Source organism: Danio rerio, chromosome 2 (assembly GCF_049306965.1).
Source record: "Danio rerio strain Tuebingen ecotype United States chromosome 2, GRCz12tu, whole genome shotgun sequence".
NCBI classification, from domain to species: Eukaryota; Metazoa; Chordata; class Actinopteri; order Cypriniformes; family Danionidae; genus Danio; species Danio rerio.
The window spans coordinates 49,152,428-49,179,748 of NC_133177.1; the positions used below are offsets into that span (position 1 = coordinate 49,152,428).

The 27,321-nt window shown below is 36.9% G+C and overlaps 1 protein-coding gene across 2 annotated transcripts in view; it reads left to right on the forward strand.

Annotated features, from left to right (window-relative positions):
• Nucleotides 1-27,321, forward strand: part of gpc5c (glypican 5c) — a 295,133-nt gene that overhangs the window by 225,409 nt on the left and 42,403 nt on the right. For both annotated transcript variants that reach the window (XM_005171430.6, XM_005171431.6), the window contains one exon: nt 9,557-9,686. In XM_005171430.6, the coding sequence (XP_005171487.3) occupies nt 9,557-9,686 (130 nt within the window). The remainder of the gene's footprint in view (nt 1-9,556; nt 9,687-27,321) is intronic.

A 27,321-nucleotide genomic window follows, 5' to 3' on the forward strand; every position in this document is an offset into this window, starting at 1 on the left:
AGTTGTTTTAAAAACTCTGTTTTCTTTCCAAAGGCATCTGCTTTCTATCTGGTAATTAGCCATGGCTTTAACAGTCTGATAAAGATGATTTTTTTTTAAGAAATGTTGTTTATATTAAGTATAAACTTGTTTGGGGACTTAGTGTTCAGGATTTTGTTTAACATGCAGGAATGTGTCTTGTGCGAGCCACTACTTATTCTTCTCTTTCTAGCTAAATCCTTCACACAGTCTGTACAAAATTAAGGACTTGGATATACAGTATAATGTATAGATCTATATCTAACAGTTGTTGATTGTGTAAAATCATAATTGGTTACCCTACAGTTACCTTGGGAATCAGTGTCTGTTATTACATTATTTGTTTATACACATATCTATACACACACACATACACATACACACACACACACACACACACACACACACACACACACACACACACACACACACACACACACACACACACACACATATATATACACACAATATATATATATATATGTATATATATATATATATATATATATATATATATATATATATATATATATATATATATATATATATATATATATATATATATATATATATATATATAACTTATTTATTTATTTATGTTTTTTACTAAGAGCATAGAACGTCCTGTTTTCCATGATAGGTTTCCATTGCATATTTCATTGTGCTGGGGCAAAGAGGTGTATGTGTGCTGAACGAGTGTATTTTAAGCCTATTGACAGTGTGGCAGGGCATGTTCTCAATGCAGAAGGAATATGTACCTACCAATAAAATAGATTAGCAGACCGGAATAGATTTGGCATGATGACTGCGAGTCTGAGACGGAGCATTATTAGAAGAATTTCTACCTGCAATTTGTTTGTCAAATCTCTGTTCATAACTAGCAGGTCACAACCTCTGGGTCACACAGATCTTCTAATAATGTCATAGACAGCAGTGGAAGAATACTGGAAGCAAATAATAATTCCTTAAAAGCAAATAATAAACAAGTTCAAATAGATCTTAACCAGTGACAGGACGTGGGCGAACTACGGTGCTGTTTTTTGCACGTTTTAGTGTTCATGAGTAGATTACACCAAAAAGAACATGAGTAGAATTGACAAACACTCAAGCAGCCGTTGTGGCTAGTAGTTGTTCAATAGGAAGCTTATAGAGAATGTATATGCTAAATTTGTGCAAGTTGTACAGAAAACGCTTATTAGATATGGAGTAAATATCATTGTATTAACAAGACACACATGCAGTCATTGCTGTATATCAGGCTTTATTTTGAAAGTTAAGAGTCCTCAGAACAACATTCCATCCAACACATTTAGTCCACCTACACAATAGTGTTGAATTATTGATTTTTATTCATTTGTTTATGTCACCATTTCTTCCGGAGACTTGTTGTTTGCATCGTTTACTATGTTACTTACGGTCAAAAATGACACATTTTGTAGTAAATTTCAGCTTTAACTGTGCAGTTGGACAGAGATGTTATTGACATTTTAGCAGTTTTATAAAATATTTTGTATAAGAAACTATATTTTTAGAAATCTAAAATAATAGAGATAATGCTAACAGCAGATCACTCGGTTTGGATTTTCTTTTGTATCATAATTTACATGACCAAATGAAGAAATATATTTCTGAAAAGTACTAACAATGTCAATATTTTTATTTTGTAAAATTTCTCAACATCAAAAACTTTTAAAGCAGGAATCGAGACATGGCCAACACAAAATACATAAATTCCTGATATATGAGTCCCATCTCACACTTAATACACTAATTACTATGGTAAAAAACAGCACTACAACATACAAAAGTGAGAGATCGACTTAATGTTACTTTCCTGTTTTATGATGATTTGATCAGCTGTAGTTTAAAATTACGCTGGGTTTTTCTTCCTCTTAGGGCTTATTATGCAGTCCCTGTTGCCATTTTCAACCTTCTTTGTTCTGCTCATAGGCTGATGGATGCCAAAGTGCTGTTTCTCCAAAATTATAAATATTTAAAATAGGCACTATCCTTATAAATAAACTGCATAGTTGCAGTCTAAACAACTACTTTCTCACCTAAAAAGCCTCAAAAGTGCATTATGTTGTCCAACAGCTGCAATATTTGTCAAACTGTCGTGAGTTTATTGATCTGCTGTCACTCTATGTGGGTGAAAGAATACAGAAGGGTGAGGAGGCTGTTGTACGTGTGCTGTTATTGCAGAATATCGCATGGCTATCAGCCAACCAGATTCGAGAATGAATATAAATATAATTATATGTGTTTATTTACATTAAGAGATATGTATGTTTTTAAAATTTTATTGTTTTCTTCATTGTTGATTTTGTAAATAATATTAGTACAGTACCTTTTCAAATTTCCTGAAAGTGTATTAGGCCTCCTAATAATAAATGATTTATTTAATTTCAGTTTGATTTCAGTTCACAAATATAACTTATGATAGTTTTAGTAAAGATAAACATTTGTCAAAGTGCAAATATGCTATTACTTCACTCAACTTCAGGCCATCTATGATAAGTAGGTGACCTTTTTTCATTAGTAGAACATTTTTTCATTAGTAGAACATTTTTAGCGGACATTGGGCTGATTCATAAAATCCACGAATTTCCAGAACTTACAGTTTTGGGTGAACTATTCCTTTAAAAGTTTTTGAAAGCAGCCAGTAGCCTAAAAAGCATTTACTTATTAGTGAAAAGTTACTTCAGTTTTATATTTCTGTGTAACTTTTCCACTTCCCTAAAAAATAAAACCGTACAATCTAAAAATATGACTGAAATCAGCTGTTCCATATGAGGTCATTATTAAGAAACAGGAAGGGTTTGAGTGTGCGTGTGTGTCTGTTGTGTGTGTGTGTGTGTGTGTGTGTGTGTGTGTATGCGCGCACTGCAGCATTAGCAGTGTTGAAACATTGTCTCCAGAGCGTCAGTCAAGCTTGCGAATCTTCTTGTGTGTTTGCGTCAGTCTGCACATGGCTGTTTCTGAAAGACGTCCATGTGCTTTGTCAGGACAAAGTTAGAAAGTCCAGCAGTGAGGTACTGAGCCATGTGTGTGTGTGTGGAGTCGCTGTCATTACTGTCCATTAATATCATCTATATATTTATCTGCCCGTCTCGCTGCTGGCCTGTTATATTTATCTATAGCTTCTGGTCTCTAGCTGACTCGTAAGCCCCGGGCTTGAGGTGAAAGGTCACGGCGAGCGTGTGCTGCTGATTGTGCTGACTCAAAGGTTAAAGGGTCATGTGGGTTCGACCTTTTACGTTGACATTTATTTCCCCAGTGGGCACTCCTGGGCAAAGTGACTTTCAAGGAATTGTGTATATAAGGGAGTGTGTTGTGACATTTAGTCCTCAGCAGGTAGGGAAAGATTAAAATCAAATGCTCTGCCTCGCTATGCTCGAAATCTGGTGCTGAAAGAGTGGAAAAATCTAGAGTGAAATGTCAGTGGGAAGATTCAAATGGCAGTGGAGTGAATTGGAATGGTTATGGGCCTGTAGTGGGATTTTAAAGGGGACCTATTATGCGAAAATCTATTTTATAAGGGGTTTAAAAACAGTTATGTGGCAACCGTTTGTGATTATAACCAGCTTCTAATAATTAAAAAATTAATTAACTCTATTTTTTATAATCTGTGGGTGAAACAATTAATCGATTAAATAGACTTAAATCGATTACCAAAAGTGTTGGCAACGAATTTCATAATCGATTTGTTGTATCGCACGACACAGAGATGTTCAATCATTAAAAAAAACTTTACTTGAGCCTCTCTTGCGCACTGATGCCAGCAAAGTTCAGCGCCACAGACAGGACAGAGCAGAAAAATGAGTGGATGTAACATTAGAGAAAAGATAAATGGCGAAGGCAGAGAAATTTGTGCGACTAGTCATTCAAGGTGTGGCATTTCAAGGAAGCATTTCACACTAGATAAACAAAAAAAAAAAAGTGTGTTAACCGCCAAATATGCTATTGTGATGATGGGAGCACCACAGCAATGATCTAGCACCTGAAACACAAACATGTTGGAGTCTTTGATGAGGAGAAAGGGAGCAGCAGTGGGGTAAATCACTACAGAAACCTACTTTTGTTCCGTTTTGAAGTGAGGTACGTGATATCCCTGGTGCTGCTGTTTACTTGTCATGCAGCTTGACAAGCATGATGTGAAAAATTCAAACTGAGCTTTGTTGCATTGGCTGGTGCTGAGCCAGAGATAGACGTGTCATGTTATCACAGTTATGCAGTGTTTTTAGCCCCCCAATGCTTATTTTATGTTTTAGACATGTAAATACACACAAATACTAGTAAAACAATACATTTAGGCCCAATCCCAATTCTATTTTTGTGCCCCTTCCCCTTGGCCCTTAAAACCGAATGTTTAGGGGAAGGGCTTTAAAATTTACCCCTAAGAAATGGGACAGCAATACAGCACCTGCACACATTTTCATATGTCATCGCGATCTCTTACTTCATATGAGATCAGACGATCAAGACGGCTGTAGTTATTCCAGTTGCTTTTTCTTTTTGGTATTTATCTTCAGGAAATCACTGAAGGCATATATTATGTTATCATAATGATATAATGTGGTAATAAGATTGTTACTATACTATAAACACACAATAAAGTTTATAAAAGTGTAAAAATCAATTGAAATATAATTTACTGATGTGTGTTATTCATATCAGATACACGTAATGAAAGTAAAAATAAAGTTCAATCTATTCTTCTCCAAGCTGGCCAGCCACTTGCTTGCATGCATTTTGGGAGTAACTGATGAATTTATGTACTGAATCCTGCATGTTCTGCTTTTATGAATGAGGCATGCGCAAGTAAATTAAACATGGCGACTCCCGTCTCACGTTATAGATCACGATCTAGATAATTTATACATCTTTTAAACAACAAAAAACACTCACTTATGAATTTTGTATTTAAACAGAAAAGCATAATAAAAAGGATGCATCTGTCATACATCGCTAATGTGGCTGGGGTGTGCATTATGACAAACATGATGCGTTGCCAAGGAAACATTAAGGGTGAACGTTCTAAAATAATGAATAAAATAAAAGAAACTCACTCCCGGGGGCCAGATAGAATCTTTTTATCTCAAAAGTAAGAATTAATAACAGTTAATAACAGTACAGCAACATCTCCTTTTAAAACATGGAGCCAAATACAAATTTACTGTTATGTTGTTTAAATTGTGTTGTCATCTTATGAATTTACTTAACCACGTAACTTACTTGGCCATATAAACACCTTATTTTAACAATGCACTATAAACCAAATCAGATAAAGGCTATATATTTTAGGTACGCATACACAAGTCATTTCTATTCAATGAGATGGGATCAAGTCAAATCAATTCACGTGCTTAAATTTGTGTAAATAAAATCTTTATTTGATATACATTCTTTATGTAAATTTGTTTAAGAAATCAATCAATGTTACAAGTGAACGATGTGTGTCTGTAGTAAAAAATGTTATCGTATTAGTTGTCTATTCCGATGATGATATTAACCTCTGATAAAAGCTGCTTTCTGTTTGAAGGGGCGTCGCAAATAAAATAACCATTTACTGCCACCTGTCGTCACCAAAACACGTTTTTTTTTTTGTTCTGCTTGATTCTCTTCTTCATATTAAGCCTTTTATTGATGCCAGAAAAGATTCCTGATCCTAAATAAATAATTATTTCATGTTTAGGACATTTGTGTTGACAGGAAAGTACACATTAAGGTTTCAAATACAAGCGAGTGTCTTGTTGGGTGACGTTTTCTCTTTTAATCCATGCCACTTCCTATTGATTCCATAGAACGCCTGAGCTTAGGGCTTACCAATATGGCCGTGTGGTGACTTCGCTTTTTATGACATCATGAGCAATCCAATTCTCTATTACAGATTAGTGATGCATAAGCATTTGTAGCTCCACCCTCTTTTGAAAAGAGGGCTGTGAGCACAGTCTCATTTGAATTTAAAGTGACAGTTACCAAAAATGGACAATTAGGATCAAAGCCTAAAAGGGTCAGTTTCAAAGTGTTATAAAAATATTTTTGTGTGAGCTGAAACTTCACATACGACCTCTGGGAACATCAGAAACTTATTTTACATCATGAAAAAAGGTCTGAGACCATCAGTGATGATGTATTTGTGTGTGTTATTTGTGTTTCCATGTTGAAATGGACAAACTTTGACTTTTGAAGTCCACCGCATGTACAGTTTGTGTGTAAAATGATCTTCGCTTGTGCTGTAGAGCAGTTCAAATTGTCCTCCAAAGCAGCTCTGGCCAAAACCCAGTCCTGGACGTGACTGGAGCTCGATTTAGAAATGCCAAACTCTTATTCACAGATATGCTTGGGTTAAACCTGTCAGTTAACAACTTGGATATGCTTGCTGCGCTGCTTGGTTCGATTAAACTCAACTATGATGTGTTAGTATTAGTGTGGTACAGAATACGAACATACAAATGCAACACAGACAGCAGGCATAAAGACTATTCTTAAAGAGCACAGAATTCTGAAACATAACTGTTTTTTCTCATTATAGATTGTTACAATTCAATACACAAATCTAAAAGACATCTTCTGTGATCTGTCTCGGTGTGACGGTGTATTCCTGACACAGTTTTCACTTCTTTACTCATTAAATAAAAGCTATTCACTTGTACACATATACAATGACAAAAATTAGGCCAACAAAAAAAGTATTTTTTTTTTTTTGTCATCTTTAAAAAAAAAAAAAAAAAAAGAGAGTCATTTTTTGAGTTTTGAGACAGGCGACAAACAATAAATAGTATAAGCAGTCGAATAAACAATATAAATGACAATAAATGATATAACCAGTTCAAAGAGGTCACAAACACAGACAATGCAAACAAGGAAAACGCTTAGAAATGATAGCAACAATAGCACGACTCGGCAACAAGTGTGTCTGAGAATAGTGTAATTAATGATGTGTGTGTAATCAGGGTGAACTTGAAACTGGTGCGTGAATGTAGGGTATGATGGGATTTGTAGTCCAGTAGGAAGATACAGGGAGTGTAAAGCAGCACCACTACAATTATACTGTAAATTTTACATTGATATTGATATTGTTTTGCCGTGATGGAAGTAAATGATTATGATAGGGAGGTTTTTGTTTTTTTATTGTTACAATATTTACCAGAAATACTGCTGACTGTTATTTGAACTGGATTCAGATCAACTTCAAACAAAATGTCTTTTATACAGGGTGCGAATTACAGGGGGGTTTGGGAGGGATTGACCCTCCTAATTAAGGGAGGGATTGACCCTCCTTATTAAGGTATCATTAAGATTGTCAAAACAAGATGTATGGGAGTGTCAGTTAATAATTAAAATAATAGATATCCATTTGACCACCCCTATAATGGTTCATGCCATTGTGAATGCATAACCGTACGCTCACACCGAAAGCGGCGAGAGCGTCAAAGTAGCCGGAAGTCATTCATTTTCAATGAGAGCCGGTGGCGATAGGCGGCAATAAGCGGCGAGGAGCAGCGCGGTGCGTCTTCGCCGGCGTGAGCGTCGAGGAGAGTTGAAATTAAGTCAACTTTATGGTAATGAGCTATGACGCGGTTCGGCGGCAAGCAATCAGAATAAAGACGTCCATCGCTTGATAGCAGTTCAGAGAACACAGACCAGTGAACTTTAGTTCCGACCACAATTGTTCCCAAGGGTTTGATTATTGCCGTCGCCGGATTTCCAATTATTTAAACATTTTTCCTACAGGAACATACATTTAATAAGTTACTGGCGAGTTACTGATGTTCATTAATGATATATAAATTTATCTTAAAAAAGCGGGAATCTCACGCGATGTGACAGTACAAAACAGTACTGCTGCTTCAGGATATTTCAGACATATGGACACATATTGGATAAATAGAGCAAAGCCACACCACACGCAACTTGATCTTCCATTGTTGTATGAATTTGATAAGAAGTGCGCAACATTTTCACGCTAGAAACATGTTTTATGCAGGAATGTAACTGATATGCTGCAACGGCTCCTTTAAATATGAGATCAATGTTGCGAGTTTTGACGCTCTCGCCGCAGGAGCTGAAGGCAGACAGCGTTGTCGCCAGGGCGGCCAGAGCGACCTTGGACGCTCTCGCCGCTTTCGGTGTGAACGTACGGTAATCGCACCAATCAGACCATGTGAGAAAAAGGTCATTTTTTTGATAAAAAAATACAGTAAACCGGTCATATTTTAAAATTTTATTGCTATTTAAATTAAATGTTTTATATGTGGCCTTGGATCACAAAAAGTGTCAGTGTCAGCTTTTTTTTTTTTAAATTGAGATTTATCTATCATCCAAAAGGCTGAATAAATAAGCTTTGCATTGATTTGTTTGGTTGGATAAAACTGTTCAAAACTGAAATCTGAGATTTAAAAAAAATAAATAAAAAATAATTATAAAATACTGAAAAAAGCAGCTTTAATGTTGTTCTAAATTATGTTCTTAACAAAGCATATTACTAATCAAAAACGTTTTTACAGTATATAATATAATCAAGACGTTTTTATACATTTACAATAGGAAATTTACAATTTTTTTTTATGGATCTTTACTTTCTACTCTAATGATTTTGGCAAAATTTTTGACTCTTATAACATACCTTTGTCTGTTGCCAGAAATATTCCAGTGCAATTATTTTCCTAAAACATTTTTTTACGATTATTTTGTAAAAATAGTTGAATTTCATGCATCATTAGGGCCAGACATGTGCAGGATTTTGTAAAGAATCTGTTTTTTTGCGGAACGATTTTGACAGTATCATAACTAAACACTTAGTATAAAAAAATAATAATAATACATTTTTAACTTTTATTTAATGTTTACAATGCAAATCCAATTAGATCCACTTATTTGGTTACATATCTACTAAAAGACAGAATAAATAACTTTACAAACTGTATTAAACATAAATCATTTGAACATTTTCATATTAATCAAAATATTACTGATATCAATTTAAAAACTGAGTAAATATAAATTAACAGAGATTTGCACAAGTAAATAAATAGACTCAATGATGGGCTAAAAATCTACAGATTTCTGTGCATGCAGATTCAATGTGGGCCTAATCATTACCCAAGTCTTCAGTTTCACTTAATCCTTCAGAAATATTTCTAATATGCTTCTCTTTTACTTAAGAAACAAAACAAAAAAACAATAAATTTTTTTATCAAAAAATGAAAATAGTGGCTTGATTTAAATCGTAAATTAAACGTTTTAGTATTTTTTTTAAATTGTGATCTATTTTCAAGGGGCTCTTCCAATGAAAATTCAAAAAAAAAAAAAAAGACATCATGTTTTGTAACCTAAAATTTTAAATGCTGGTATTTTCAATCAATGCTATGCGTACTGTACATGTTAAAAAAAGGATTCATTATTGAACCCAAATTTTTTCAGAAATACATCACATCAGAAGGCAAGTGTAATGTAATGTACTGTATAATGGTATTATAGACATCTGTTTTATACTCCTAAATGCTGATGCAATGTGTGGTGGTTCTTCTTTTAGGAGGTCCAGGAGGTGATACCAGGCGTGGGCCACAGACGATCCTGGGATGACCCAGGAAGTGGGGAGAGCAGTGGTGAATGTGATGATGAGGATGGATGTGAAGGCTCTGGAGAGTCTGTGGAGTCTCCCTGTGAGTTTACACACAAAACTGCATTATCTGCTCTTTGCTGGTTTGATGAGGCTCTTTATAACAAGATGGTCTTTCTTATGAAACTGTTTGACTATTAGCTGCTGGATAGTAATGTTAATCAGCCTGGTTGTGATACCAGCATCAAAAATATAAGATTTATCACAGTTGCCATGTTTCCTGAAGGATGCTTGTTTCTTTATTGAGAAGAACCTATTTAGGTTTGTTTGGTTGGAATAATTTAGTTAATCCCTGCTGGTATTGATTTAGGGTGTACTGATTTAGGCTATCCAAACAGTTTGGTTTGGTTTAGAGTGGGGTTCGGATGGGCTCAAATGTGGTACGCTTGAAATGTGAGTACAAAGTGCTCGGTAAATGTAGCTTGTGTGGACGCTACTTAACTAAAATAAAAACAGCTTTGCTAAGCTATTTGATTTATAAACGCTATAGCCACGCTACTGTGAAATGTAGTGAAATTTCACAGCCTTGTTTCAGTGACTTCAAAATTTTAGTTTTTCACTAACCACGCATAAACGTTTCTTTCTCAAAAACACAAACACATACATACATGCTGCTTAGGTATTATTGTAGCCTGACTTGTCCTGTTTACGGTGTTATCACACTTTAACCATTTATGTGTTTTTAAGATACTGAAAACAACACAAATGTCAGTGCATGTCAAAACTTCTCCAGAGCCCCAAAACACCCTCAGACCCCAGAAGGTTAAACTAGTAGCGTCAGTACTCTGCCCAACACTGGCACCAGATGTCTTAAACAGTGTATATACTGTATAGTAGTACAGGTAATTAGTGATGTGTGTAATCAAGGTGAACTTGAAACTGGTGTGTGAATGCAAGGTATGATGGGGTTTGTAGTCTGGTAGATACAGGGAGCACAAGGGCAACACTGCTGGTGATCACGACATTACTAACTTTAACAGGCATCATAACATCATGGGTTATCATTATTATTTTAATTGCTTATTACTATTTCTCAGAGTTGTGTCAGTATATTATTTAATAAAAGATGTGGGCTAAATTTCGTTTTAAATTTAAATAATATTCTTTAATCTGCTAAAATGTATTTGTATTCGATTTTACTGTACAGTATAATCACTTTTCAAGATGTTTAAAAGCATGAAATAGACTTTATTTTCTGTTTATATGCTGGCTTTTTTTTTTATAGCAGATCGCAGTATAAGGTAGTCCTTTGTAATTGATTTGTGACTCTCAGCATTTTGATGGTGCTATAATCAATCAGCGAATCCCGAGAGGTTATTTTCCTTCAACTTCACAGGGATTAGTCAAATGCAATTTACTCAGATCTGTCTGTGAAAGATGAAAGATTTCAAATTGCATGCATTTATCCTTCTGAATTTGCTGAGAAACAGCCATTGAGATGAATGGCAAGGCTGAAGGCTATTTTTATCCAAGCCTTACAGACCTCCATGTTAACCTTTCACATCCAGGATGTGTTAGGATTGGTGATGTTAGCGTTAGCAGTTCCATGGAAAATTATTGCCCGTCCAAAACAAGCATTCTAGACCTCACAAACGGCGTCACATCATGTCATCCGTATACTCAGGTGCAGAAATGACCACAGAGACCACCCAGGGCGACAGAGAGAGATCGTATGACCTCCTCTGACAGTCTCTAACGCAGGTGCTGAGGTGGTACCTGCCATTCCATCATCGCTAAAATGCCCACTAAATGGCCTCTCTTTTCTGCTCGAAGCCGTAACGCATGACCCACGGATCCATGTCTTCTCCACAGACCTCGTTTAAAGAGCATTTCTCAATCACTTTGAAACCCAATCTTCACTCATCACTGCAATCACCCCGCTGGGCCCTCCAGTAGCCATCTTGCTCCCTCGCACCCAATTCACCCAATCTGCGGTTAGCGCTCCAGGGTGCCACACATCAAAAACACAGGGTACAGAAAAAAGGCTGAAAAACATTCCTGGGTAGAAAGAGACAAGGTCAACGCGAGCAGGAGTATTTTTGGGGAGAGGAGATATGAAGAATGATGTTCATCCATCATGCCGCATTTCTCCAAAGGCCTCTCTTTAAAACTTCTGACATATTGATCGCATCTCTCAGACAGTTAGACCAGCTGTTATGACAGTTTACTTATAAGATTTGTAGTTCAAACACGTCCTGTTTCAGACTTTTTGTTTTAAATGTCAAAAGGACCAAAATAAAAAATATATATATAAGCAGTGTTTTCCTGTAAATCTCAATAAGCTAGGTTAACTCAAACTGTTTGAGGAAACTGATTGCAGCAGTTTAAGTTTTTAAGCCAAATGGTTTGAGTATAGTAAACTTATATTTATTGAGTCATATACACTTATATTATTTGAGTTGATATCATGTCAAACATTTAGAGTATTAATAAATTTATTTTAACGATCTAGGTACAAAGTCTAGCGGAAAAGCATTTATGGTGTGTCCGAATACACTTTTGCCTCAGCGCATGGTCTAACAGGGTTGTACTTATTCTCTTAATGTGTTGTGGGTGTGTTTTGAGTGTAACGTGCATTAAACCAATCAGAGTCTCATCTTCTATTCCCTTTAAGAGTCAGTTTAGTCGCGTCACGGCGCATTTGCTTTTTACATGTTGGACATTGTAAGTGGAAAAACTGAATGCTTTACTAGTGAGAAAACAGTTAAACAGACCATCCGCAGAGCAAGGATAAAGAATCAGCCTTATCCATTCACCCTCTTTACTTTCTCTTTACTTTACTTTTACACTTTACTCCTTTACTTTAAGTCAGGGCTTAATTTGTGCCGGAACACGCCGGACCCGGACCCAACACCCCTGAAATCTGCTCTGGCACCTCTTTTTACCGATCCCCCTTCTCAACCGCCCTTCTCCCCTGTCCGCTGTTCACTTTCACTTTGTTCCGCGACTCCACAACCCTTTTCACTTTTGTCCGCGACAACCAACCCCCGCCCCAGCTTTTAACTTACGTCTGCGACACCCCTCCGCTATCCAACATCAAACACGTCTTGTGCCTTATTGCGCCGGGTGTATGATATGGCGGTTAAGTTCAACAATCAAATCTGTATAAGTTTAGTTAACTGAAATGAATTAAGTCCAAACAACTACAAAGATACTCAAATGGTTTTAGGACACTGATTGCAGTAAATGGTTTGAGTTGAGTGAACTTAAATGAATAAAGCTAGTCAGCTTAAATGGTTTGCCGCAAACGATTTCCTCAAACCATTTAAGTAGCTTAAGAGTTGTTTAGACTTAATTCGGTCTATTACCTCTATACAAATAAATTTGAATAAAGCCAAAAGCTAACATGTGTAAACAAGAAATGACTAAATAAATAAATAAGAAATAGGTATTTTCAAGAAAAATGTATTGAATTAAAGTATATATTTCAGTGAAGTACAAAAAAATGTATATGGTTGATCATTAGATACATTTCCATACTCCTATTTTTATGTGCATGCAATCACATTAAATAAATTCCTGATGAAAGCACCCAGATGTGCATACATTTTGAAAATGCACATGAAATCACATCGACACAACTATAAGATAATGTTTTTTATCCGATTAAAAAATATTTATCAGCTACAATGGAAACACATTTACCAAATAAATACAGTTCAAAATCCGCACATCAAAAAACACCATGTGATTTTGTTTTAACAGACTTAAATTTTTACAACCAATTTGCATCATTTATTTTATGACAGATCTAGTAGGCGATGGGACGACAATGGGTCGACCACATTGAACAACATCTAAAATGTTGTTTTGGTCATTCTAAAATACCTCAGCCAAAGTCCATCATCAAAGTCGTTTTGTATTATTACCTCCCAGAAACTGACTTGCCCTCCCAAAGAATGGCTTTGGGCCTTCAAAAACCAGTTATGATGGCATTATCATCCTCTTCTGACACCCTACTAATTTTTTTAATGAAAAATAGGCCTACAGTGCCTTCTTCTAATTCTTTTTTGTATTTGGTGGCCATTCCTCAGTTTCTGACTCAGTAGACGGAAACAGTATTTTATTCGCAAATGTTTTATGCAATATTCCAGTTTTGCGCACACATTTGATTAGCATATTTAAGTAGAAACATAGCTACTTATGTTCATAATAAAACACTGTAAATTTTTTTTTTTTTTTTTTTTGGTCAAACCAAAAGTTGCGGTAGCATCATCCTGCTTTCCTTAACAACATTCTAATTTGTTTTTTTGATTTTATAAAAAAAACAAACACAAAAAAACAGATAAACTATAAACACCACTCAGTCAATTTATCCGTGATACCTGTGGCTGACCATGTGCCTCAAGGATTGACCTTTACTCACATCATAGAGCGACTGTGACGAGATCAGTCGTGTCGACAGCTCAAGCCATATAATATAATTCTTAGCTGTCACCAGAATGTTGCTGCAAACCTTTAGCTCCAAACATCCCACAGATCCCACCATGCTGTAGAATGCCATATTTTGAGTGAAAGCAAAATCACATAGTTTTAAGTGTCTTCCTAAATGCAAATGAGCGTTGATATAGCTTCGTGGGCAGTGCCCTGACATTGTGCTTTGCATACTGGGCTTTAAAAAAAAGGTTAAGTAATTTGAAAGTTACCAAATCTCTTACACATTACCTGCACTTTATCATTTGAACATACATTGATTCTGATTAAAATTACTATAATTGATCAGTGAAGAGAGTGATTAAATAACAGGGATAGATTGAATGCACAGATTTATAATGACAAGCATTCAGTTACTTCAGTTTAAAAAAAAACATACAGTAAGATGAAAATTTTTATATATTACATGTATTACACCTAAATCCCAAATAACATAGTTCTCAAACTGGATTCCCAGAAGGCCACAGCCTTCTACGTAGTTTTGCACCAACACTAATCAAACACAGCTGATCCAAATAATCAAGGTGTTCAAGATTACAAAAGACTATTACGAAGGTGTGAGTCGGAAGGGGTTGAAGCTGAGCTCTTCAGAACTTTGACCCTCCAGGAATTGACAGAAGACATTTACAGAAGCTGCTTGGGGCACAGCGTCTCCTTAACATTATGGAGTTTGTGCAACAATAATGTATATTTTTCATCAGTGGTGCCCCTTTTTATCACCACAGACCGGTCAACGTTTGACAATTTTACCGTGGCCAAGGGGTGGGTGTACGTAGATTGCTAGGCGACCATCAAATGATTTTCAAATGACAAGGTGATAAAACATTGCTGCAACTCTGATACAAGTTTTATTTATGGAGAAAATGAAAAAGCACTGCAGTGTTTGGGTGTTCTGTGCTGGATATTATTGCCTGGACAGTGTGAGTGTATCCATTGTGCGTGCAAGCAACAAGCCTACATTGGAAATAATGAACTTGTATGTGGAAAAGAAGTGATACTGTATGTGAATGGCCCCTAAAACCGCAGTCATTTGTGATCTCCAGCAGTCGATCTTTTTCTTGTACAGACATAATGGATCCATCTGATTTGTTGACAAATGGGTTGTGGATCCATTCCCTGACAGTTCACAGGTCTTTCACTGGGCCTTTTTCCCTTTGCAAAGAAACTTTCCAAAGATGTCTGTTTCTTTCTCATTTTGCTAGCTTGGCGGTTAAATTTTGGCGCTCAAGTGACCGAGAGAATACGTCATTTATCAAAATAGACAATTTTTCAAAATTAAAGATTGTTCAAATTCAAATAGTTAATAAAATGCAGCTCGGTATTAATTGATCTGTGGACCAGTACCGGCCTGGGGGTTGGGCAGTGGCGTAGCGGACGGGCCCGCAGGGAACGCACCGCGGGGGGGGGACTCTTGGGAACAACTGTTGTCGGAACCAAAGTTCACACGTCTGTGTTCTCTGAACACCTCTGAAGCGGTGGACTACTTCATTCTGATTGCTTGCCGCCAATGTTGCCAACTTAGCGACTTTGTCACTAGATTTAGCGACTTTTCAGACCCCCCTAGCGACAAATTTAGCGACTTTTTTTGTGTGTTAATGGAGTTTTTTTTAGACTGTCATTTGTCCATACTGTACCGTCCCTACTCTTCTCAACGAGCTGCGTGTGATGCCGCCGGTCCCTCCCCCGCCTCACAGCACTGACAGGCGGCCCAGTCAGTCCTCGTACAGCAGCCTCTCCCACCTGCAGCCCGAGAGCAGATCACCCCTCTGCGTACCGACGACAAATGATTTAGCACAGGCAGTGTGAAGGTATTTCCCTTGTACAGTCAAACCGATCCACTTCTACTTTATTTTAACAATTTAATTGGACCGTTTATTCTTTTCTTGTTCACAATCACAGATATTTTAGTGACAGTTTCTGAACTTGTCTGAGTTTATTACATATGAGAGATTACTGCACATTCAATACATATCTATAATGACATGCTGTATTCAAACAGCAATACATTTAGTTAAATAAACATGCTTATATAAAGTGTAGTGCAATTATAAATACCCCTTTATTAACCATAGGCTGTTAAACAAACAGAAACGGTAAAACATGATGACGTCAGTGATATGCAAATTGACGTATGACATACCCCCCCTTCATCAGGGGGCCCCGTCAGCGATCCCTGCAGGGGGGCCTCCGCATTTTACGCTACGCCACTGGGGTTGGGGACAATTGTCTTTCATGATTTGACTGATATGGAGGTTGCATAGGAAAGTGAGCGGTGTATGGTTTTAAAGGAAAGGGACAGCATACAGTATGTCCATTTTCATAATAATTTCATAGTATTTTTAAGGCAAAATAGAATGTTAAAGCTTAATTCTCTGTCAAAGCTCTTGTCATTTTATTACATTTTAGAGCAAGGGTGATTTGCAGGTCTAGGTATATTTCAGCTAATGTTTTGTGTACTGCCACCTGCTTTACCAGAGGCGAATGTATACAAGTAAACATATCAATTATGCCCAGTGTTATAATGTTTTCTTAATAGAAAGATTAAAAATGTAGGAGAAATATGGGGAAACAGAATGATAGTGGATTAATATGGTAAAAGAAACAAGAGAATTGCAGGAAAAACAGGACAGGTTGCCAAGTGTGGTGCTTTGTGCTCCCTAGTTCAAGTCCCAGCTCACAGGCCATTCCTGTTCCCATCTCACTCCTCCCTCTCTCTCTCCAACTCTGCTTGCTTTCTACATATTGTCCTATCATAATAATAAAAAAAAGTAGATTAAATTAATCCCCCCCACCAATAAGATAAAATTGCTGATGTGAATCATTCGAATTGTTTATTATCTACTTTATATGCACTTTATATCCTCATTAGTTTAAAATCACACAATCAAAGCACAGCTGTCACATGATGCATGTTGCATGAGTATTAATCTCTTTAAAAGTGTACTGTGCGTACACTCTACGCTTGGTCAAAAAACACACAATCTTCATGTTAACGCAATCAAATATTACTCTCCGAACATGAACAGCTGCAAAAGAAGTCACATGTTTATATTAGATGTCCATAAGGTCTCCTTTCTTTCTCTTGTTTAAACTATGCAAGCTTATTTTGTAGTGTTTGATCAGGAAAAGTTGCACAATATAATCCCTTTATGTTGTTCTTGTTATGCTGAGGTGCTAAATTCCCTATTCCGACAGAGTTATAACAATTAACACATTGTAATTGTCTTTTTATATTATTGCCTGTGGTGTTAATTAGCCTTAAGAATAGGGAGATTAGCATGCTATGAAAAAGAAAATTCAGATTTTTTTTGTTGTGAAACAATAAATGATTTGTTACTCAGACTGGTTTGTCTTGTTCTAGTCCAAACACCTTTAAATTCTTAAGTCAAGAAGCATTTTCTTAAAAAGAATTGTTCAAATTAAGTAAGTTTTTCAACATAAAAGCTAATTTATCTGCCAGTGGTGAAAGAAACATAATTGTATTCATTTTACTTCTGCTTAGTCACTCATTTATCAGGGGTCGTCACATGCGGAATGAACCGCCAACTATTCCTACATTTGTATTGCACAGCGCACGCCCTTCCAGCTGCAACACAGTATTGGGAAACACCCATACATTTTTGCATTCACACACACTCATACACTACAGCCAATTTAGTTCATTTAATTCACTTATATCACATGTCTTTAGACTGTGGGGGAAACTGGAGCATTAAGAGAACATGCAGATTCCACAAAGAAATGCCAACTGACCCAGCCGGGACTCTAATCAGCAAGTTTCTTGCTGTGAGGCAACAGTGCTAACCCCTGAGCCACTGTGCCGCATACATATACATAGTTTTTTAATCTTAAACAAAATTATTTTACTTACCCCACTTAAGGAAATACTGACTTAATTTGGACTTACTATTTCAGTATTACTTGTATAGAAAATGCTTCTTGATTTAACACTTTTTAGATATTTGGATTAGAAACAAGACAAAGGGCTCTATTTTAACGATCTAGGTGCAAAGTCTTAAGCAGATGACTCTGCACCCCGGCGCATGGTCTAACAAGGTTGTGCTTATTCTCTTAATAAGTAATGGATGTGTTTTAAATATATCATAAACCAGTCAGCGTCTCATCTCTCATTCCCTTTAAGTGTTCCGCCATGGCGGAGTTGCTATTAACATGGCAACTTTGTAAGTGGAAAAACTTAATGCTTCACTAGCAAAAAAAAAAAAAAAAAAAAAAAAAACACTGTTAAACAGACCATCCACAGCGCAAGTATAAAGAGTGGCCTCCTCCTTTCGGCCTCTTTACTTTCTCTTTACTTTACTCTCACTCTTTACTCCTTTACTTTTGTGGATTAGTAAACAGTCTTGTTTGCACTCCACTGAAGACATCCATTAGCCTATATATTTAATTTTGATTAAATGCACAGATTTGTTTTAAATTTATTTCTAAATTCAGTTCTAATTTCCAGCAAACGGATAAATGAACAATAATAACAAAGTGTTGTAAAAAACTGTTATATCCACACACTATTTTTATAAATAATTTTATTTGTAAATTGTGCCTTATGACAACCAAGGTCGCCTTACAACAAGCATTAACAGCCATACCAGAACAATATAATACAGTTAATAAAATGTTACCAAACTAAATTTTAAATGCATATAAGGAGCTGCAGGTACAAGCACGTCTTAAGTATAAAATAACATGATAAAAGATAGTCAAAGAAAACCTGCTTAAAAAGATGGGTCTTGAGACGATATTTAAAGGTGTGAAGACTCTCACGCTCCTTAGGTCCAGAGAAAGCGAGTTCCATAGTCAAGGAGTCCCATATGGTGATGCAGACGTCTCCAAAACCCAACAGGAAGACAAATCTAAACTAATTTTGTTTAAACAAATAAAAATATGCAATAGATAGTGTTTTTTTTATTTATGTAGAAAATTATATGTTTTGTAACATTTCAATCCTTTTTTTTAATATGTAAAGATATTTGTGTATTGCTGTTCATCCTGTGTTTATTAAGCAGTGTGTAAGTGTTTGGACATGCATACATGCATGCTGTAACTAACATGCTCTGCGCTGGACTTTAGACTTGCTTTTAGTTGGCAAATGGTGCAGTCTAATGTAGTTCCTTAAACTAGAAAAGTGCCAACAATGCACATTAACACCTCCTTTTTAGACCAGAACACTTGTGAGTCCCCAAAGTGGCGCAAATGGATTTGCTATTTAAAAACATGGTGCAAAATGTGAAAATTACAGTTGTGCGGGTCTGAAGATAGCAACAAATTACACCAAACATGTCTTGCACCTTATTGCTGCGGGTGTATGATAGGGCCCATAAACTCAAATAAGAAAGGTATTTTTGCTAACTGTGAATAAACTATAAAGCAGAAAAAAAAACTATTTAATACAAAATCTAACAAGAAAATCTGTATTTCCCAGTACAGCAGAACAACTGCAGCAGCAAACATCCACCCGGAGGCAAAAAGAGAGCGAGAGAAAGAGGGGTCAATGGGATTAGACCTGCTGTCTTGGAAATGTTTTTGGTACTGCAGCTACTGCATCTGTTTTTTTGCAAGACAAAGCCAACTTCTGCTCGCTCTTGCTTTCCATTTCCCTCTTGGTTTGCTTTAGCTCCCTCTGTTTCTGGTTGCATATGCCAGGCCAAACACATGCCCAGTTTTGCCACGGTGCTTAATGGTAAATATGTAAACGTGCGGAGCGAACAGAAACAGAATGTTCCCGAGCCCATCTCTGCTACTATCAAAAAGAAGAACACACGCATACATGTTTGTTTATTTACATCAGAAGTAAATCAACATGAGGGGGGCTTTAAACTGAAGGTGTCTTTTGTTTAGGCACCTGGTTATAATAGACAAGCGAAGCTGCTGACCAACAGAAATAAGCGCTCTGTTTTTCCTCCAACTGTCTTCTGGAAGACAACGCACAGTTTTCAGGGTTAGATGTTATGATAGGTGCTCAGGATGTGTTGTGGGCCAGCAAGAAGGTGTTTTGTTAGATTATGCTGAGACATCTTCATGTGCAGATGGTCTGAAGATGTTTGAGACTTTTGAGAATTTCAGCCACTTATCGAGTATCATTGAGTTCAATCTTTTCCCAGTTCGACAGAGAACATACTGTAATGTTTCCCATCAAAACCAAATAAATTCCAGCTGCAGAGTGGAACTGATTGCCCATTCAGATCCTCCATATTATAATGTCCTCTTGTGCATCGTCCAGCCATTTGGGGGTGACTTGAGTGAGTTGTAAAGATGCCGAATACAAGAAATGACAGATTTAGGGAATGTTCGAGTTGTCTTGCTGAGGCAGGAATGCTCATCCCGTTGGTCTTCATCTGGACAACTTGCTGTCAGAGGGTTTTAATCACTTTACAATGGCTCAGCATCTTGCAAAGTCAGTGAAAACTGGAAAGTTAAGCTGACAGTTAAATGATGTATGGCTTTTTTTCTGAAACTTAATGGAATTACTGCCATGTGCCAGACAAACACCAATAACACTGGGGATCTGAACATGTTGTATAATTTGATCAGTGTTCCCTTTCATATACCAAGTCATTATGTGCAAGTCATTAAATGTGCTTAATCCTTGTGTGCTGTTGGAGATGTTTTTATCTACTCGGGGGTGATTTTGAGATTTTATTTGGCCACATCTTTCTCTGTGTATCAGCAAGTGGAGCGATTTTTTTATTACAATTCCTCTTTTAACGCATATTTTGCAAAAATACACTGGAATATTTCAATATTCCGGGCAAAATTGACTACCATTTCATTATGTTCATGGCTGTCTATCCCTTTCCATTATAAAGACATTTTTGTCAAAGTCAATGGGGTGAAAACAACCAAAAACTGTTTGTTTACACCTGTTAGTATTCTTGAAATTATCAGAAAGCAGTGACCTTGAGATTTGGCAACTTATAGGCTGTTTTCTAATTTGAATATCCATATAGTTGTTACTTTTACAATAGTGTATTGAGGACATAATTATTTGTCAATCTTTAATAGAATGCTACCAGAAAATACGAGTTAAGGTTATAAACAGTATAAACTCACCGGTCACTTTATTAGGTACACCTGTTAACACAAATTTCTAATCAGCCAATCACATGCCAGCAACTCAATGCATTTAGGCATGTAGAAAAGGTCAAGATAATCTTCTGCAGTTCAGGCTCACCAAAATTGGACAATAGAAGATTGGAAAAATGTTGCCTGCTCTCATGAGAGACATTCGGATGCTGGGGTCAAAATTTGGTGTCAATAACATGAAAGCATGGATTCATTCTGCCTTGTATCAATGGTTCAGGCTGCTGGGGGTGTAATGGTGTAGGGGATATTTTCTTGGCACACTTTGGGCCCATTAGTACCAACTGAGCATCGTGTCAATGACACAGCCTACCTGAGTATTGTTGCTGATCATGTCCATCCCTTTATGACCACAGTGTACACATCTTATGATGGCTACTTACAGCAGGATAACACGCCATGTCATAAAGTGTGAATCATCTCAGACTGGTTTCTTGAATATGACAATGAGTTCACTGAACTCAAATGGCCTCCACAGTCACCAAATCTCAATTCATTCAAACACCTTTGGGATGTGGTGGAACAGGAGATTTGTATTATGGATGTGCAGCCAACAAATTTGCAGCAACTGCGCGATGCTATCATGTCAATATGGACCAAAATATAAAAATAGGAAAGCTTATTTATTCAGCTATTATCTGATGTAAAAATCCTAATTTTACAAAATTGACTCTTATGTTTTGTGGTGATATATTTGTTGTATTTGTTTGTGTGCGTGTGTGTGTATGTGTACTGTTTTTGGTGGTTAAATTGTACAAATTTATATAACTATGTGACCTAGGCAATACAATGTTGACATGATTTATTGGGACGTGTCTTCGGAATTCAAAACTGTTGCCACAGGTTTTTTTTTTATGAGGTTTTGGTTTAGACAGGGGTTAGGGTAAGGCTATATAATAGGCAATTTTTTTTTCGGTATACAATACATTACAGTAATGCAGTGGTTCTCAAAGTGGGGGTCGGGACCCCCCGAGGGGTCGCGGGACATTGAATGGGGGTCGCCTGGTGAATTCCAAAAATCTATTTATTTTTAATAAACCATAAGAATTACCTTATATTATTTATAACCTACTAAAAAAAGAAAAAAAAATAGTTGTTTATAGTTACTATGTATTACTGTATATAGTTACTTTATAGCTTATAGTTCCTAGTTCTATTGGATTGCAACCCCTGGGGTAATTACATTACATTAAAGACACAGCAATAGCGTCAGATGCAGCAGATTAATTTTATAATACCAGGTTAAACTTTGTAGCCTATTTACAGCACTGACATACATTACAAAAAATTCAACCAAGAATAGTTTTGGGTCTATTGGTGTGCGCGATATTGCATGCAAGATTTCTGGATTTATAACCATCTCAGAAGATATTGGGGGTCGTGAGTCACTGGCATTGTTATTTTGGGGGTTATGGACTGAAAAGTTTGGGAATCCCTGCAGTAATGGAGAGTCCTGTGTGTTTCTATATATGTGCTTGGTCTCCTAGGCTACTTTCACAATGCGAGGCTTAGTGCTCAAATATGATTTTTTTTTCAGACCTGATTTTTTTTTGCATGGCTGTTCATATTGTTGTTATAAATGTGGCCAATATCAGATTTACAATGTGAACAGATCATGGTCCTAAACTTCGCAAAAGTTCAGTTACGGACAGCACAAAATGTCTAATTATGCACACAATGCATGTACTGTATGAAGCACGTTGTCAGATCATGCTTAATATGATTATTGCTCTTTTCACGCATAACCCTGGTGTATTTCATGAACTGTAAAGGGATGTTCGGCCATTTTAAATCTAAAATAAGTCTCTTGTGATAGAAAACATGGATCATTTGTGATTTTTAACAATTGCGGTGCACGTCTGTCTGACTACCGCTGTAGTAAACTCATCAAGGGTTAATGAGCAACCGCAGGCTGAACTGTATAGGTTGAGTTGGTTTATCTCTGTTTGCAAAGTCATTTTTATTTTACTTCGTGATAAACATTTGCTTGCACTGAAGGAATTTGCTCTTCAGTGTTAGAACTCTTAGTAATGACTAAATCACACTGAACTGAGCTAAACTGAACTGAACTGAACTTAAACACTAAAAACTGAACTACACTGTTCCAGTTACTATGACCATTTATGTGAAGCTGCTTTGACACAATCTATATTGTAAAAGCGCTATACAAATAAAGCTGAATTGAATTGAATTGAATAAACAGCAGGCACGCACAAAAGGTGGCTTTGGGTGCTTGAGCGTCTGGCCTGAAGAAAGTTCTCCTTAAAATGAAAGTGCCTACCCTTTGCGAATGGATGCCCTATCCGCATCACTCCCAACACTTTTTAGATTTTCGATTAACCTATGCCCCAATCGTTAACCAGATTAGTTAACAAGCACCAGTTTTACCTTCATTATTATTATTTTTTTAAATTGAACAACCAACTTTCTGAAAAAAATTGTCCTGTGTGCTATTCTACTGTGCTTCTGAGGAGTAGATGATGTTTGCAGCAAAGAATGATGACGCATGTCGCTCAAATATTATATAAAAGTCACATGAAATCCGACATAACCGTTTACACTGCGGTCGCATTTCAAAACTTCAGATCTGTGTCTGATTTAATACTATATATGAAAGTGGCACAAATCTGAACTACAAAGATCAGATTCCATGCGGTTTGGGATGTTCACTGTCATTACCCGAGTCAAATGTGGGCAAAAAAATCTGATTCTGGCCACATTTGGCTGCAGTGTGAACAGTCTTAGTCTTCAAGAAACAATCTTAAAGAGATTTTATCTGAAACCTTTCCCCCAAAATGAGACCCATTCCTGCAGTAGCAGTTGTTTGGAGTTAAAAAGCTGTGGTGTTCTGTGCACTGTTGCATGCAGACAACGATTGACCACAGATGCTGTTTATCAACATGACTGCATTTAAACTGCAGTCCTCATTTGACACCATATCATGTTCCATCACGTTCATGCCATTGAAGCTCCACGAGTCCCGTTTTTTTTCTCTAAGGGGTCAATATTTCAGAAGATGGCCATCTCTCGCCTCTCCGCTGACCCCTAAGCCTGTGCCCTGTGGTGCATTTAAATTGATGGAGGTGTAGTTGGACAAGGCCGTGCCACTAACCCCACGGGCACGGCGTGATTAAACACTTTGACCTCTGACCCGAGCGCTGTTCATTCACTGGCAGATGTCTCCACATTGAGGGTGTCAGAACAGGAGCTGAACAGTTAGATCATTAAAGGTTACCTGAAGCGCCGTGAAATGCGTGACATGAACACAAAACCAGATCACCTCAGTGTCAGGAATCATTCACCTCACTTAAATGTGTGTTTGCACTGTCTGAAGCGTTTATGCCTTGTATAGTGTAGCATTTACTATATAGAAAAATATATTTGTTTGTAACAAACTTTCTTTTTAAGGGTGCAAGTTGTTTGTGTGTTCTCTGTGTGTGTGTGTGTGTGTGTGTGTGTGTGTGTGTGTGTGTGTGTGTGTGTGTGTGTGTACTAATTTTGATGGATTATTATTATACAGATTTGTATAATGACCTGGGTATGACTTAGCTAGTATAATATTGAGGTTGTTTATGCTGTGTCCTCATAAATCAAATAATCGGCAAATAATCTCTTTTTATGTTGGCTTGAGAAAGCCAACATACTATTATACTACTCTGTTCTTGAAAACAAACGTATCTCCTTCTAGGCCGTTCATGCCACAAGGCCCAAATGTGGTCAAAATGTGCTTTCTACATTCAAGATTGTTGCTATATCTCCTCATGCCTATAAAACTTATTGTTTTTTAAATAAAAATGTTAAATATAAAATTTTTATAATCCGAGCATATAAAAAAATTAAACAAGCCCCAAATTTGGCCAAAAGCTGTATTTAGATGCGTTAGATTTTGTTGCTATATCTTTAAGATTTATCAGACTTACAGTTTTCCAATAAATAATTTTTAAGCATTATTTTTCTAATAATATGGCAAGCCATTTTTGACTTAAACTCCATATTTTTTACTGATATAGCAAGCCATTTTTGCATGTATCACTTTCACACTTATTATGCATTGTATTTTCCAAAAAAATACGGCAAGCCATTTTTACATAATGTTCATTCCCTTAGTCCCTTTATTAATCAGGGGTCGCCACAACGGAATAAACCGCCAACTTTTCCATTATTTGTTTTACACAGCGAATGCCCTTCCAGCCGCAACCCAACACCAGGAATACATAATGTTCAAGTCCAGTTTTTGACACCCATAAAGACTGTCATAGAAACATCGGGGTTGATTAAAATCACTCATATTGCCAAGAAGCTTTGATGTATCATCACTAACCTGTCAAATATCCCCATAGCAATAAAAAAGTATAACCTAGCAACCATTTAAAAATAGCAATATCTCTACATCAGAACATCGTAGGGACCTGGGCATTGGCTTGTTTAACTCATGCTAGCAAATGGGACTTCCTGTGTACTATGCATGGTAACAATGATAATGGAAGCCAAGTGCTAATAACGATTTTCTACATGCTATAAATGATTATCTGAATGCAATAACATATGCTACAAATGCCTACTAAGTATTAGCATTTGATCAAACATGTACACGAGCATTGCCATTTAGCAACTGCTTAGCAACCACCTAACTATGCCATAATTGTTTTAGCAACTGCCTAGCAACCGCCACCGTGCTTGCTGCCAACTGCCATTCTTAGTCCTAGCGCAGTCACGTTGGCTTTCTCAAGCCAACATCAAAGTTTATCAATAAACTTTAGGTTCTAGTTTATTTTTACTATTGTATGTTGTTGGGTGACACGGTGGCTCAGTGGTTAGCGCTCACAGCAAGAAGCTCGCTGGTTTGAGTCTCAGCCGCATCAGTTGGCATTTCTGTGTGGTGTTTGCATGTTCTCCCAATTTTGGATGTGCTCCAGTTTCCCCCACGGTCCAAAAACATGTGCTATCTGGAAAAGTAGCCAAGCGACATTGCTCAAAAAGTTGCTCTGTGTATCTTCAGCATAATGGCAGTGTGTCCTAAAACCTGTTGTAAATAGTATGATCTGACATGGGAGAGAAGATAAAGGTGAACAGAGCTGAATTTACATGTTGCACAAAGGTGTTTTTGGTGCTTCATGGTATAACAGATGTAGCACTGAAGTTACCTGAACTGCTTTGAACTGGTTCCTTTTCTGAACTTTTTTGTGACCATTGCTGTATATAGAGGGTGAGGGAGCTCTCGGATTTCATCAAAAATATCTTAATTTGTGTTCCAGAGATATTTGAAAGTTTATGGGGTTTGGAACTATAAATGAGAGTGAGTAATTAATTAAAGAGTTTTCATTTTTGGGTGAACTAGCCCTTCAAGGCAGACATTGCTACTAAGACCCAAAAGAGTTTTGATTTCACGGCGACTTTAAGTGACGTCTCATGATTTGAGACAAGCAGCAGGGTGCACAGGTCACAGCCGGAGCTGTATTTTATCATTGGGTTTGGCTGACACTGTTTTTGTCCTGTAATGTTCACCAGATATTCATGGCAGTATCACATGCCCCGTATCAGAATGAGGCCAAACAGCTGTTCTGCCACATTTATCAGCATCGTCGTGTTTTCACAGTGATACCATCTCTATGCTGCTTGTACAAGGACTTTAAAGTCAACTCGATCTCAAAACTGACCATGTTGATTTCTTTGAGCACCAGTTCCTGCTCCTATTGTGTGCAATTCATCAGTTATTCCAGGATGCTTGTCTTTAAAACCATTCAGCAATTGAAAAGACTATTCATTTTCAGATGTCAACTGGAAGCCAATGACAGGAAAATATTTAAATGTTAGAGTAGAACAGAATAAAATAGAGTTTCTAAATATGAACAGAATTTCTATGCGCAGCTGTGGGCTGGAGGGGGTCCGGTTTAGGGACCCCAGGATTTCATCTCTGTTATTTGCAGACTATTCTGTTGTTCTCTTGGCTTCATTGAACATGGATCCTAAGCATGCACTGGGGCGATTTGCTGCTAAATGTGACCCAACTGGGATGAGAATCAGCACATCCAAGTTCGAGGCCATGGTGCTCCATCGGAAAAAGGAGGTTTGCCATCTCCAGGATGGAGAAAAGTCTTTACCCCTGGTGGAGAAGTTCAAGTATCTTGGGGTTTTGTTATAGAGTGAGG